We start from the raw sequence: 14241 nt of genomic DNA on the forward strand, positions 1-14241 counted from the left end.
TAACAAGAACCAACAGAAACAAGGTACTGTAATATTCATATACAGTATCTACACAAAACTGTGTCTGAGCAGGCAGATGGTAAATAAAGTTTGTAAGCAGACTCCACATTTGATTCCCTTGCTATTAATAGAAGACTAGGTTGTGGTAGCCAAGGTTATATCAGGCTGGACATGCTCCAGTTTTCTGAACCTACCATGAACACCTCTTAATTTCAACCCGTAAAGCATTACCTTTGTGATTGTACCACTGACTTGTACACACAAGGTTAAACCAGTTCGTGTACAAAACGCTGCACCGAATCAATCCAAGCCGACAGACAAACGTGTGCCTGTGTGTGCTTGCAAGCAGTAATGCTTTTACATGGGTTTAAACTTCCACTTACTTTGTGCTCCACAGGAAACAAAGTTTCTAGTTCACTTAATTGCACTGGCTTAAGGTCAATTCTTTAGGTAAGCAGAAGCAACCTTATGCAGAGTGCAGACACTGCATATATTATCACATATTGCCCTTTTGTATGTCCAGGACTGGAAAATATCAACTCAGGAACATTGTTTTTGCACAGATAATGTGGAATACCTTCCCTAGAACGATCAAACTTCCTGAAAGGACCTACTTCAGATGCAAGACAATTTACTCTCAAATTTCCCTATTAGAAATAATAAGTAGGGTAAAAATAACAAAGAAATGAGAATATTCTTACTCTCACAGGGTTTGCATCTCGTTACACTGCAAATTTAACAGTATCTTGAATTTCTTCTTTCTTAAAATAGCTTTCGTCAAGAAAAAAACACCTTATAATATAAAAAAAGACAATTGTGAAGGCTACAAAGTCAGAGATGACAGTAACATCAGAAGTCATTTTACTTTACCTAAAGTAGATCAATTTGCCTGTGTTCTATTAAAATCCTACCACTAAGAGGAGCCCTAAATCTATCCCACACTGAGCACTGGAAGAAATTACATCAGTATTTTTTAATCCTCAACAGCAAGAGTAACTGTTACTTCGGTGACACTGATGAAAACAGAATAACCAGGAGGTGAACAAGAATAAAAGATCACTTTAGGAGTAGCCCCTTGAAACCACCAAACACCAGTGAAAACAACAGGAGAAAAGAAATTCTTCCATTGGAAGGAGTCTACCTCCAATAAAAATACCCCACCAAAAAGAAATGCAGACAGCACGAGAAACAGAAGGGGGAAAAAACCACAAGAAACAAAGAATGAAGACACTTCAAGGCCCAGAGCAGAAGTGACTAGAGACACAAGAGTCAGAGCCAAGGCAGCAACCTTCAAAAATAGCAGAATCTGTGAAATTTCTAAGCAGAAAGGCAAAAAGAGAAGGAATCTTTGGATGCAGACTGACGCAGAAGTATACATTGTAAATGTTTAAAACATTACAAGACCCATGCATGGCATCTCACCCAGGTCAAGACAATCGAGACTATTCTAGAAAACTAGTCAGAAGAGAAGCCTCACTTAAGCACCTCAAACTGTCTTCTGGAGAAATCCTTAGCTCTCTGGTGAATGAACAGGAGCACAGGGAGCTCAAAAAAAAACCATTCAGTTGTGAAATTCAAACTTTACACCAATCACTTCCACCCTACAGAGGGTTAACCAATCTTTCCTTCTACTGTTGAGTACAGAAGGAACAAAGAAGAGTATAGAAAGGTAGCACATTACTCATCTTGCCTCCAGAAGGCCTGCACACTTAAGAGAACATGAAGGACATATGACTTCCACAAAACCCTGTCCTGATGTGCTCCCAAGAGCTACCCAATTCCTTGATGTAAAGGTGAGAATAGCAAAAACATAAGGCAAGATAAACTACGGATAGGGGAAACACATAAAAATGGCTCCTTCTCAGTCAGTCTGGTCACTCTGGCATATTTGCTCACATGAACTCCAAAAGTACTTGGACACACTTCATAGTCAGCTGTGCAAGGTCAAGGCAGCTAGCTGGGAGATGACAGGTACTGGCTTCCACGCTTTCCGCCCTAACAACTTCCCTAAAGGCAGGCACTCGCTGCAAGGGCAACGACACTTGCATAAAGCGTCCTAACAGAAGGTACACGCACATCAACAAAGGGAGCCGCTTCGCCGGACCTCCGCCAGGGCTAGCGGTGGGGAAGGCAGGGCTGACCCCCGTCACTGATGGGTTTAGGTGCCTCTTTCAACACAGCCTTGGCCGTCCCGCAGCCAAGGAGGGCGGGAGGCGATCCAGACAGAAGCAGGCGGCCCACTTGCTCCCCTCCCCGGGCGCGCAAGGAGGCTGCGGGCAGACGCCGAGCTCCGGACACACCTCTGAACCCCGTGGGGTCCGCCCCCGCTGGCAGGTGTCCGCCCTCCCCGCCGAGGCCGCCCGGCGCTCACCCGGCCTCCCGCATGACGTTGCTGTCGCCGCAGTCGCAGGCGCCCCCCGCCTGGCTCCGGAACATGTTGTAGTCGTGCCCGGCGTGCTCGCCCTGGTGGAAGCACTCGGCGCAAAGGCTCATGCAGGGCGAGATCCCGCACGTCCGGCACCGGTAGGCCACGAAGTTGGCCGTCCACACCAGGCCGCACAGCGTGGCCGGGTCGTAGGCCCGTACGGCTTGCACGAAGCTGTCCCACGGTTCCCCGCCCGACAGCAGGTAGCGGCACCACTCCAGCGCCTCGGCCGCCACCTCGCCGCCACCGCCCGGACCCGCCGCCGGGGCCAACACCCGCTCTAGCAACGCCCGCAGCTTGCCCGCCGCCTCTGCCGCGTCGGTCTCGCTGGCCAAGGCCGTTTTCAGCTCCGCTGCCGTAGCCCGCTTATTCCGGCCGCTGGCGCCGGCCCCCGCCATGATGGGAAACAGGAGCCGTTACGGCTGCGCCGGCCTCCCGGCTCTGGGGCTCCCCCCGCCGCCCTCTCTCCGCTCCCAGCGGCGCCTCCCTCTCGCGATAGCCACGGAACCGACGCCCGCCCGCTCCCTCCTCCTGACACTGCCTCTCTCCTCCCCTGACACTACCCCTCCTCTTCCTCTGCTCTGCCCTGCCCGGCGGCCCGCGCCGCCCCGTCAGCGCGCAGCTGCGCGGCCCGCGCCGCGCCTCCCTGAGATACTGCTCGCCCGCGGCCGCCTGAGCCTTCTGTCAGGACTGTACGCGGCGGGCCCGGAGCTGCTCTCAGCCTGCCGTCGCAGGCCTGACAGCCTTTCGCCTGGAGGGGCCGGCGCCCCCCAAGACGGTAGCGAAGTCTTGTTACCGACCCTCTCCCCGCGTGGAACAGCTGTCTGGGACATCGCGCAGCCGCCACTGTGTCCAGGCCGCGGGGCGCCCGCCGGGAGGGGTACTGCTGAGGACGCGGGCGCGCCAAAGCCACACGGCTGCGCGGTCGCTCCCACGAGCAGTCTCGGTGGAGGTTGCGAAGCACCGCGGCTCGCTGCCTCCCGCAGCCCCACTTCTCGGGGTACCGGCGTGCATCCCCTAGGAGGGAATTACTTGGATGCGAGTTACCCTGACTTACATACCGATCCACAATTCTAAAGCTCGATAGATTTTCAGCTGTATAATGGAAAAACTGTTTAAACCCCCAGCTGTCTCTAAAGGAGACAGGTAACCTTCTATCTGACAACAACGACGCCCCGGGCAAGCACTCCAACGCTAGTTTTGCCGCCGTATTTCCTATGGCTGTCCATCTTCTGATGGCTTGAGCTCCTTAAGAGCAGGGAATACCTCACCCTCCAGTTACATTCCGTGGAAGCACCAGCCCTTCCGAGCGGAAAGGCTGAAGTTCACTCCCTTTTCTTAACAGCACCCAACAGCTTGACCACTACAGGGGGCAAAACCTGAGAGAGCGGCCCTTCAGAAACACCTGACAGTGGTAACGCGAAAGCTGCTCTATCGTGTTTGTAAGATGTAAAAAGTAAGACTTGCTAATTTATTACAGAAAGAGGCAAATTCAGCAGCTGCCGGGCGGCTCGGCGGCGTGACGCCCGCCCGGCGGCAGAGGCGGGGCGCGGTTGCTCTATCGCTGCGTAGAGGGCGCAGCGGAAGTGCGCAGAGCCTCTCGGCTTGGCCCCGCAGCCCGGCACGCCGCTGCTTCAGGGAGTGGAGGCGGCGTCAGGGGGTGTCTGGGTCTGTGGCTTCGCGGCCGCGAAGAAGGTTCTACCGAGCAAGCAGCCGGTGAGGTTAGTGGAAGTCTCCGGGGTTCGGTCCTTGCTGCCTTTAGGACCGGACGGTAGAAGCGGAGCCGAGGGCCAAAGCGGACGGGGGTCCCTTATCGGCGCTTGGCGTGGGGGGAAGCCGATTACCGGCGATGCGTGAACGGCCTCGTATTAGCCGGTGCTAGGCTTGTCTCCCGTTATCGGTACGCCGGCAGGTGAGTCCCTGAAAACAGCTGTGTGAAAGCACTTGGGAGATGCTGAGGAGCAGAGTGGCATTTAAAATACTAAATATTTACGATAATAGGTTATTTCTATTATAACTGGTTACGCATTATTTTCTTAGATAAAACTATAAACATGAAGAAATTAAAGCTTAAAGAACTGGAAAGCTGTCTTCAACAAGTTGATACTTTTGAAAGTCCAAAATTACTCCTTGAACAGTATCCAACAAGACCTCACATCGCAGGTAAAGGTTATCCACAGCACTGGTATCTCTCTTACTGATTCTTCATCAGCCCCTTATTAAAAAGAAGAAAGAAGAAGAGTGGGCTTACTGCATTATCTCCTTTGAAGCACTTTTACTAGGAGTAGCTGAGAATTTGTATCCAGCAGGAATGTAATATTTGTATTTTTTCATGTTTAAGTTTTCACTAAAAGTATACTATTAATGTATAAATCCAGAAGCCAAGTAAAATTGATTAGAAAGATAATGTTGCAAAACATCTTGGTCTGTAACTGAGAAATACGACATGGCCTTAGTTCATGACACAAAAAAACCCAGAAGTATATATACAGACACTCATCTGTACCTTAATTCTGTCTGTTTGGGTTTTTTTCCCAATATTTTATGTCCTGTTTTTTTCCCCAAACAAATGTAAAGGCACAAACAATATTCACAGCTTTATGTGCAATCTCTCCACCAAAGATCTAGAGTTCTGAAACGTATCAAAATGATTGACTTCTCATATACAGTGAAAAAGAATTACAGACAGCAAGAACATCAGCTTCAGAGTTTTCTGAAAGCAGAAGTAACTTTTCTTAATCAAATGCATATTTGATATTATTGACCTGTGTTGTGGTTTTTTTCCCCCAGCATGTATGCTTTATACAATTCACAATACTTTTGACGATATTGAAAACAAAACAATTGCAGATTTAGGATGTGGTTGTGGCATACTCAGCATTGGAAGTGCAATACTGGGAGCTGGGTAAGTATTGAATAACAAGCTTTGGTTGTAGATCTTTCTGCCATAGAAGAGCAGAAAAGTTGAGAACATGGTAACACTGAACTAAACCAGTTTTAGATATGTAATCTGGTACATAATACAGCAATTTAGTATTTTTAGACAGTCAATAACCATTCAAATAGCAGAAGGTATCAACAGTTGTCATGAATTTGGAAGTCAGTGTTTGCATTCTCCTGAAACATATGAACACAGATAGTTTTCTTGACAGACTTTAAAAGTACATTTGAGAAAGGGCAGAAGCTACTTGCATTTGTATCAGCACTGAATTTATAATGTATGCTTACTACATTTCCTAGATGAATCTGTGTACATAACTTGTTGTAATTTAAACCTTTACTATAGAATTTAAATACCATTTTATTTTACAGGAGACTAATTCATGGCACTTTTGGGTTTTTTTTTAATAGATTGTGTGTGGGGTTTGACATAGATGCAGATGCACTGGAAGTATTTAATAGCAACGTTGAAGACTTTGAGCTCACAAACATCAACATGGTTCAGTGCGATGTGTGTTCTTTATCTGACAGCATGTCACGGACTTTTGACACAGTTATTATGAACCCTCCCTTTGGTACCAAACATAATAAAGGTTGGTAATTCTGAAAGTCAGTTAGAAAGTCCTAGGAATGAAATAGCAATAGAAACATAGTTAATGAAACATCTCCCTTCTATATTGTAATCACCTATCGGTGTCCTATCTATTACAGGAGTCCATTTCCTAAGTACAAATTACAATGAAGCTGTTAACTAACACTTGCTGGGCTTAAAATAAATTACACTAGCTCTTTCAGATACAATTGCTTTTAGCAAAAGAGAAAGATGATAACTTTTAGAAGTACTTCCTGTACCTTAATATATTCAGTGCTGTTTCTCAAATAGCTGTTATTTTAGAAAAACTAAAGCAGTACTTTAAATCCTCTCTTCTAATCTTGCATTTAACAATTCTAATGCTGCTATCTGTCTTTTAGGAATGGATATGGTATTTCTGAAAACTGCTTTACAAATGGCAAAAACAGCTGTATATTCCCTTCACAAGACTTCAACACGGCAGGCAAGTCCTTCTTCTCTTAGTAGGGTCTGCATTAACCAGGCAATGGCATAGCTATTATTTAAGTGATGCTGTCTATAGCTTCACTAGTTTATTTACATTTTTATGGGGTATGAAACTTGTTTTAGGTAAATATTACTGATGTCAATAACTGTACATCAAGGTAAGGGTGCAATCTAATGTTTCAACTTGAAAAGAGTAAGACTTTTATGTAGATGTTTATAAGACAGTAGAGGAATAAGCTTTTAAATTTACATGTATCTATTTAATATTATAGCATATAGAGAAGAAAGCAGATGAATGGGAAGTGAAGATGGAAGTCATAGCAGGTAAGATTGATTTGCAGTTAAAAACACAACCACATTTTGTTGAGGGCTAATATCTGTAGCATTGCCAGCAAGTTTACCTCAGGCTGTTAAGACTGAAGTGTGATTTGACATTGAAAGTAAAATAAGTTTTTAAGAAGCCAGCCTCCCTCCTCCCCCCCTCCTTTTTTTGAAACAACCTCTTACCAAGCAGGCAGTTGATAAAGCTCTGAGGATTACATATTCTGTGCAGAATTAGTATTTTTGCCTCAAGCAGGAGTTACTCACAGTAGGAAGGTTCCTGAATAATGAAAATAAAGTGCAGCCACTTCTCATTCAAAAAAGGATCCTGTCCTTATAGTCACGTAGGTATTTTTCTGACAGTTCTAGTGTCTTGCATCTGCCAGCTTGTAAATATCACCAGATGAATGCTTTATAGTCATACATCTGGACAGATGGAAGATGCAGAAGTGCTTTAAACTACATTTCCACTATCCAGTTACAGTCCAGTGTGATCAGCTTAACTGTTCAGTCATAATATAGTCCAGAGGTCAAAACAAGTATGTAGTCAGAGTAAGCAAGGAAGCAAAGATACAAAAGAGCATGACTAGGCTGTAAGTCAATTGACTAATAAGGATTCTTGTATAATTAGTATTCTTTGTATCATTCACAGAACTTAGATATGACCTACCAGCATCATACAAGTTCCATAAGAGGAAATCAGTAAGTATAAAAACCTAATTGAAAAAAATGTTCTGTCTTCTAGTACACAGGAAATAAATTCTACTTAAGAAAATTTAAGATTTAGGGCCATATGTAACTGGACAAGGAATGCTCACAGCATTTGAGAGTTCATTACAATGGCATTAAGTTCCATTGCTGTTACAGTTTGTAGTTGAACAGGGAGAAGAAAAAATTCAGTGCAGGTCAAAGCTATGCACAGATTAAAGCCAGCACTACAACTACATGGGAGAGTGCCACCAGTAGCTTCCTTAATTTCTAATAGTTATTTGTTTGACCCTATCTGCATCTGGAACTTGGAGTGTATTAAATAATAAAGGTCAGAGTAACAAGAATTATTTCAGAGTAGCATTATTTCAGTGTTTTGTGTGTTGTACTGCTAATATCTACATCCAGGGAGCCCCTCACAGAACCATTTGAGAAGCAGGCAGGAGGAAGCTGTGCACTCAATTTCACAAGGGGAGGCTGTGAAAATGTAGCCAGGATGCTGGCATATGGAAGCTTAAGCCAACAGGCAAGTTCCCAGGTACTGAATGCTGGCCAGAAAATATGTATCCTTGGTACTTAGAGAAAGCAGAGAATCCTGAAGGGGACTGAGCAAAATTTTCAACATTATTAAAATATGTGGAGTAGCAAAGACTGGGAACTTTAATTGAGCTGTACCTGTTCTCTTGGTGACTTGAGTGATGCAAGTCTGTCCTTCAGTTTTGCTGCTTCAGATTTGCAGCTTTGTATTACATTAAGATCCAGACTCAGCAGTTTTAAGTTCTGAATTTATTGAGAGCTGCTATTTAACGTAACTGTAGGATTACAGAGTCCAGAACCTTTCGCATTTGAATGAGGTGCCAGAGACTCTACTTGAGCAAATCTGACAGTATAAACCAAACTATAAATATAAAAAAGTTTTCCAAGGTGGCATGTTAAGAATAAGCATGCTTAAGGAGAATGAAAACCAGCTGCAACTCAAAACAAAGCTTTCCTTTCATTGTAGGTTGACATTGAAGTGGATTTCATTAGATTTTCTACCAAGAAACTCCTGAACTGAGGGCATGTCTTGAAAACCTATTGAAAGTGGAGCAATAAAAGCACATTTTTTTATTGTTACTGATCTCCATCTCCATTTTCTGTTTTCAGTTGTTTTGGAGCAGGTTCTTCTTTTTCTGTTTCCTCTAGTGGTCTTTTCTTAGGACTTGCTGGTTCTGCAAGATTGAACATAGAGTCATTTATGCTAGAGGAAAGCATTTAAGGATTACCTGACATATTTGGGGGCAAGGAGTAAATAATAAAGACACAAACAAAACCTAAACAAGGATGAGTCTTAGTTTATCTAAAGCTTCTTCTAAAAGGATTTACTTACACCTTTTAGATGTTCTAAAACACCAACTTGGAAGGCTTCCTTCCCTATATAACTTTACAGTGAGAAGGAAGGTAGTCTGCCATAAGTAGTTTCAGCAAACTCTATTTAAACATGCACCGTATCTAATCACAGAATCTTAAAGGTTGGAAGGGACCTCCAGAGATCAAGTCCAGCCCCCTAGCCAAAACAGGATTACCTACGGTAGTTCACACAGGAATGCACCCAGATAGATTTTCAAAGTCTCCAGAGAAGGAGACTCCACAACTTCTCTGGGCAGCCTGTTCAGTGCTCTATCATTCTCACTGTAAAGAAGATTCTCCTCATGTTAAGGTGAAACCTTCTGTGTTCCAGTTTGTAGCTGTTGCTCCTTGTCTTACTGCTGCTGACCACTGAAAAGAGATTGACCCCACCTACTTGACACCCACCCCTCAGATATTTGTACACGTGGATGAGATCTGTCTTCTCTTGACTAAACAGACCTAGGTTTCTCAGTCTCTCGTTGTAGGGGAGATGCTCAAGTCCCCCAAGTCATCCTTGTGGCTCTCCACAGGACTCTTTCCAGCAAGTTCCTGTCTCTCTTCAACTGGGGAGCCCAAAACTGAACACAGTATTCCAGGTGTGATCTTACTAGGGCAGAGCACAGAAGGGAAAGAACCTCCCTAGACCTGCTGGACACAGAATTATCTTCTCCAAGCTAAATACCAATATTCAAAGCTATTAGTTCCCTTACATCTGAAAGGGAGAAAATAAACTGACTGCCCAAGAGATGTTCAGCTGTGTAATGTTGCTGACAGCTGCCATCTTTCAATGCAGAATGCTTTGAACAGCACTGCACTACAGCCTTAGCTATCTAGTAATTACTTTAACACCTTTTTTTGGACAGTTCTGGAAGGAACCAAGTAGAACCACCTTAAAATTACCAATACTGTCAGAGGACAGAAATACTACAATATAGAGCCAAAGCTGAAACATTTGTAAGAAACAGAGCTACTTTCTGGGAAAGTACCCAAGTGCTAAAGAGGCTGCATTCACTGCACAAAGTGACATACCTGTTTTAATATCATCTTCACCAACTTCTTCTTCATTCTCAAATTTTATTTTCTTCCCCTGAAATTGTACTTTCCCTTTCTGTGCACCTTGAGGTGCCTTTCCCCCTCTTCCTTTTCCTTTCATTTTGCGACCTGTGGGGATATGAGATGCCAAGAATTTTGTATCATTTCTCTTCTAACTGGCAAGATAAAAAGAGTGCTTTATAGTTAGTCAGTATTTAGTACGTATTTACTGTTTAGTTACTTGAAGATAATGCTATCTCTGGGGCATTATAAATGCTTAAACCAATAAAAGGATGACCTTTTGATTTCTGTTTCAGTAATTCTTGCTGATCTTCCAGTATTTTTTTTAGGGCTTCTTTCTCTGCATCTCCTTCTAGCACCTCCCATGTAACATCCTTGTTCCGAAGCTGTAAGTTTCCATTATGTGCTGCTTTGGCTTTTTCCAGAGCTTCTTTTGCAGTATCCTTAAATAGGATAATTCCCTTAAAAAGAAACAGCAAGATTCAAATGCAGATGTCACTCAAAACACTCAGCTGGAATGATAACATACCCTGCTAGGTACTTCAGTAAGTTAATTACTCAGGCAAGATATTAAAAAAAACTATCTGGACTGAAGTAAAACTCTCAAACTGTCCTAGCAAATATTCTCAGTCCTAGTTTTAAACTGAACAACCGAAAAAGATGAACCTTTATCTATTTTGTTGTCTTTTTTAAGAGGAATAATATAATTATCTAAATATTCTGCAATTCCACAAATCAAATAGTTTCTCACTTCATTATACAAGAAAACAAGCATTTAATCCTTTCATTGCAAATACAGAGATCTTAACTACTTATCCAAGACTGTACTGACCTCCTTTGCACCTCTGACAAAGTGTATCCATCTGATTTCTCCATGATCAGTAAATACATCGTGGAGATCTTCTCTGCATGTTTGATCATCCAAATTACCAGAAAACTTCAAAAGACATCCTGTCTTTTCTTCCAGAGACTTCTACAGGAAATGAAAAAAGATCTCACATTTCTGTTAAAGAGGTTTTTGTTATTTGGTTTTTTTGACTCAATCCTAATGCTATTAAAAGACAATAGTGATAAATAAGTCCCTTAGCACCAGCAGTAACCCAAGCAGTCTTGCTACATAGCTAGTTTATGTTGATGTCCATGGTGTGTCTCCTCTTTTAACAAAATACTTTGCTTACTTTGATGTATTTATGTGGAACAGAGGACTCCTTTCCCTTAGAGGAATTAAACTCTTTAAATTGTACAAAAAAGTTTTCTGAAGGCTGATGTGTCAGGTTGTTAATACACAATACTGGTTAAAATCTTACTGGATCCTCCAAATACCGCAGAACAATCATTATCAGTGGCGTATTTAGGATCACTTCTGAACGTGTAAATGTGCCTAATAAATTAAAGTCAAGGTATCATCCTTTAAACAAAATGAGGTTTTTGAACACAAGATTCAGTACTATGATAAAACAAAGTCTTAGTGTGGGTCAGTTGGAACAGCAGAAGTGACTTTCTAGGGAGTGCTCTGCATTACAGAATTTCAAACACGGAATATAACACATGAGCTTTATGAAACTCAGAAGCACGTTTGTTATGTGTGGATGGAAAAGCCAGACAAAAGCAAGTAGAGATTTAAGAAATCCATACCATTTCAGCATCTGCAGCTTGTTTCTCTTGTTGCTCTTTTTCCCTGCGGAAAATTTAAATTAGTTTAAAGTTGATTCAAGTGTAGTCAGGTGAGCAAAGCCAGGCACTTCAGTTGATAGCAACTTACTGTTTTGCTCTTGCTTTAGCTTCTACTTTGTTTTGCTTCCTTTCTTCATTCTTCTTTGTACAATACTCCTCCCTTCAAGAGAATAAAAGTTAATACTACTTGAAGTATTTCCTTATATTTACCTTGTGATATAGCAGTAGCTATAGCAGTTGAGATGCTAGTCTCTGAAAGGTACAGGTATTGATACCAACGGTACAGAAACTTCTTGGTTCAAGAGAGGTTCTTGCCTAAATCCACTCTTGACCATTATTAGTTCATGGATCAGGTAAATGGACTTACTTGAAAAGTACTATCAGTGCTGTGTCCTTGTACTTCTGGTTTGGAATCTCTGTGAACTTCTTAGCAGATTCAACACTATCAAAAACTGCAAATATTGAGCCCTGTTTAATTGTAAGAGACATTCCGTGTTAAAGTCAATGTTGTCTAGGAGAGATACACACCGCAGCTCTAAGTATTCATCACAAGACCTACCTTAAATGTTCTCTGCAATGTTCTTCTCATTTGAATGTTTTCAACTGGACCTTTGTCTTCAAGCCATTCCTTGATATCATCTAGAGTTGCATCTAGTGGAAAGCCTTTCTGCAAGACAGCAATAGCTTTCAGTTATATGCAACAAACTGACAACCAAAAATTACAGCCTGTCTAGTCTGAGATAATTCAAGCTTTACTTAGATGGTTTTCAAAGTCATGCAGAAGAACACAGCAAAGGACAATGTTTACTTACAATATATACAGATCTGTTTTTAACTGCAGCCTTATATTGATCATTTAGTTCAGGAAGGGGTTTATTTGGAGATCTTCTGATTTTGGTTTTCTCCTCATTTATTTCCATTAGACCAGTCTTGGATTTTCTTAGTGCTTCTACAATAACACCAAAATCTGTTGAAAGACGACTTAACCTATCAAGTAAGCAGACACAGGTTATTAACAACATACAGCCAAAGCTGAGGCCAAATATTAAGACAACAATAGGAATTGTACATGCAGACTAGGGACACATGGTCCAAAATGGAGGCAAGTAGCTGTAAGTTGCCCTTCCATCCAGGTTAGCTGTACTTCAGTTTACCTGTTGAATTTGATCATTACTTCTAAAGGGACCCAGCCATCATCTAGTTTGATCTGTTCCTTTAAGAACTTGTCTCTTGGTAGATTGTGATTGCCAAAATAGTACTGCAAAAAGATGGAGAGGAGGCAAAGAGAGAGACAGGTATTTGAATGTTCGGTCTTAGAAACTCATTTACATCTGACAACTTACTGCAGTGAATTGAGACACTAGACTTCAGGGATCTGAATAATGAGAAATCCTGAAATTATTGCTTCCTAACATGGTACTTTTTGAAGTTACCTGTAACATGTAAGCTCTAAAAAAACCCAGTATTTCATAAAAATGGCACTATGAAGGCAAAGGTAGGCTGCAGTTTTATTTAAGAAAGGCAGGAACCTTACCCTGTTTAACATCAATCTCATCAAGCTTTGCAGAGGCAAATTTCTCACCAACACATTCAGGTTTTAGTCCTTATTTAAGGAATGTATAAGCAAGAATATTGTATATGCCACATTGAGAAATCGTAAATGTAGACTAGAATTTCTAGGACTCATTCAAGAGAACACTGCAAGATACAAAAACTGGTTTTAATTTTCCATGGTATGATTAACATATCCAGCATGGGAAGAACAAGGTTATATAGGTGACAATTTTCTTAACTGAGTACAAGACAAGTAAATCAGATCCTTTTGCTTAGTAGCAGTCATTTAATTAGGGTCAAATATTTGAAGCCACAGGGTTAAGTTCCAAGCATTTCTGTTTTAAGAAGTCAGTGCAGGTTTTGCAATACTGTTCCCTTCATCAGACTTCCAAATCACAAGTCTAGCTTTGTCAGCTATTTTTACCTCAATCTCTGGATTTATTTGGTTGGAGTTTTTTACAAAAACAGTGACCACAGGTCCATATGCTAACACATGCAGCTGTATTTTTGTCCTTCAGAAAAATGAGTTTGTTCTAGATGTCATTTTAAGCTATGGGCTCAGTTTTCCATTATATGGCAACCCTCCAAAATGAGAAATAGTTAAAGTAGGTATATAAGTTCAGTTGTAATTTGTAGCAACAAATTACAAAGCAGTAAATTGTAATAGCAAGTTATGCAATGTGTTAATATTTTAACCAGCACAGATTCTCAAGTAGGATTTTTCTCCCCAGAAAATCTCAAGTGTTACAGAATTAAAATACCTCTTCCCCCTTGCATAGGTTAAATGATGATCCTGCAGGCAACTCCACGCAAGTATAGCTTCTAACTTGAACTGCAATTATTTTCAAGTATTAAATAGCTTCACAGACTCACAACAGGCATACTTTTAAAAGAGAGATGAAGATTCTCACTCCCTCTGAAGTCAACTTCCCATTGGCCAAATCCCTACCAATTAACATCTCCAAAACTACATCTCATTCCAGATCCCAAACTAAAAATTGAACTTACCTCAATTTGCTGACAGATTTTGCTTTCCAAAATAGACATGTTTTCACCATCTCCATTTTCAGCCATTTCCACCAGCTGTGTTGAAAGAATATACAGCAAAGACACTAAGTAT

The 14241-nt window shown here is 41.9% G+C and overlaps 3 protein-coding genes across 9 annotated transcripts in view; 1 reads left to right on the forward strand and 2 right to left on the reverse strand.

Moving 5' to 3' along the window:
* UBR3 (ubiquitin protein ligase E3 component n-recognin 3) overlaps nucleotides 1-2919 on the reverse strand; it is a 124428-nt gene extending 121509 nt beyond the window's left edge. For both annotated transcript variants that reach the window (XM_064163291.1, XM_064163285.1), the window contains exon 1: nucleotides 2372-2919. In XM_064163291.1, the coding sequence (XP_064019361.1) occupies nucleotides 2372-2823 (452 nt within the window). In that variant the 5' untranslated portion in view covers nucleotides 2824-2919. The remainder of the gene's footprint in view (nucleotides 1-2371) is intronic.
* On the forward strand, nucleotides 2808-8567 carry METTL5 (methyltransferase 5, N6-adenosine). 4 transcript variants are annotated; one of them, XM_064163448.1, is made up of 8 exons: nucleotides 2808-4337; nucleotides 4466-4588; nucleotides 5216-5330; nucleotides 5777-5958; nucleotides 6338-6420; nucleotides 6695-6746; nucleotides 7396-7445; nucleotides 7860-8567. In XM_064163448.1, the coding sequence occupies exons 2-8, from the start codon at nucleotides 4480-4482 to the stop codon at nucleotides 7881-7883; spliced, it is 615 nt and encodes a 204-aa protein (XP_064019518.1). In that variant the 5' UTR covers nucleotides 2808-4337; nucleotides 4466-4479; the 3' UTR covers nucleotides 7884-8567. The 4 variants fall into 4 exon arrangements, with proteins under 4 accessions (XP_064019518.1, XP_064019501.1, XP_064019509.1 ...); XM_064163431.1 differs by having other exon boundaries at nucleotides 8455-8567; XM_064163439.1 differs by having other exon boundaries at nucleotides 2808-4146; nucleotides 8455-8567.
* SSB (small RNA binding exonuclease protection factor La) overlaps nucleotides 8223-14241 on the reverse strand; it is a 38341-nt gene continuing 32322 nt past the window's right edge. For all 3 annotated transcript variants that reach the window (XM_064163383.1, XM_064163365.1, XM_064163374.1), the window contains exons 2-12: nucleotides 14130-14204; nucleotides 12722-12825; nucleotides 12380-12554; nucleotides 12127-12234; nucleotides 11935-12035; nucleotides 11656-11727; nucleotides 11529-11571; nucleotides 10726-10866; nucleotides 10171-10354; nucleotides 9870-10001; nucleotides 8223-8662 (exon numbers count right to left, since the gene is read on the reverse strand). In XM_064163383.1, the coding sequence (XP_064019453.1) occupies nucleotides 8565-8662; nucleotides 9870-10001; nucleotides 10171-10354; nucleotides 10726-10866; nucleotides 11529-11571; nucleotides 11656-11727; nucleotides 11935-12035; nucleotides 12127-12234; nucleotides 12380-12554; nucleotides 12722-12825; nucleotides 14130-14195 (1224 nt within the window). In that variant the 5' untranslated portion in view covers nucleotides 14196-14204 and the 3' untranslated portion in view covers nucleotides 8223-8564. The remainder of the gene's footprint in view (nucleotides 8663-9869; nucleotides 10002-10170; nucleotides 10355-10725; nucleotides 10867-11528; nucleotides 11572-11655; nucleotides 11728-11934; nucleotides 12036-12126; nucleotides 12235-12379; nucleotides 12555-12721; nucleotides 12826-14129; nucleotides 14205-14241) is intronic.

Source organism: Pogoniulus pusillus, chromosome 2, assembly GCF_015220805.1.
Source record: "Pogoniulus pusillus isolate bPogPus1 chromosome 2, bPogPus1.pri, whole genome shotgun sequence".
Lineage (NCBI taxonomy): Eukaryota > Metazoa > Chordata > Aves > Piciformes > Lybiidae > Pogoniulus > Pogoniulus pusillus.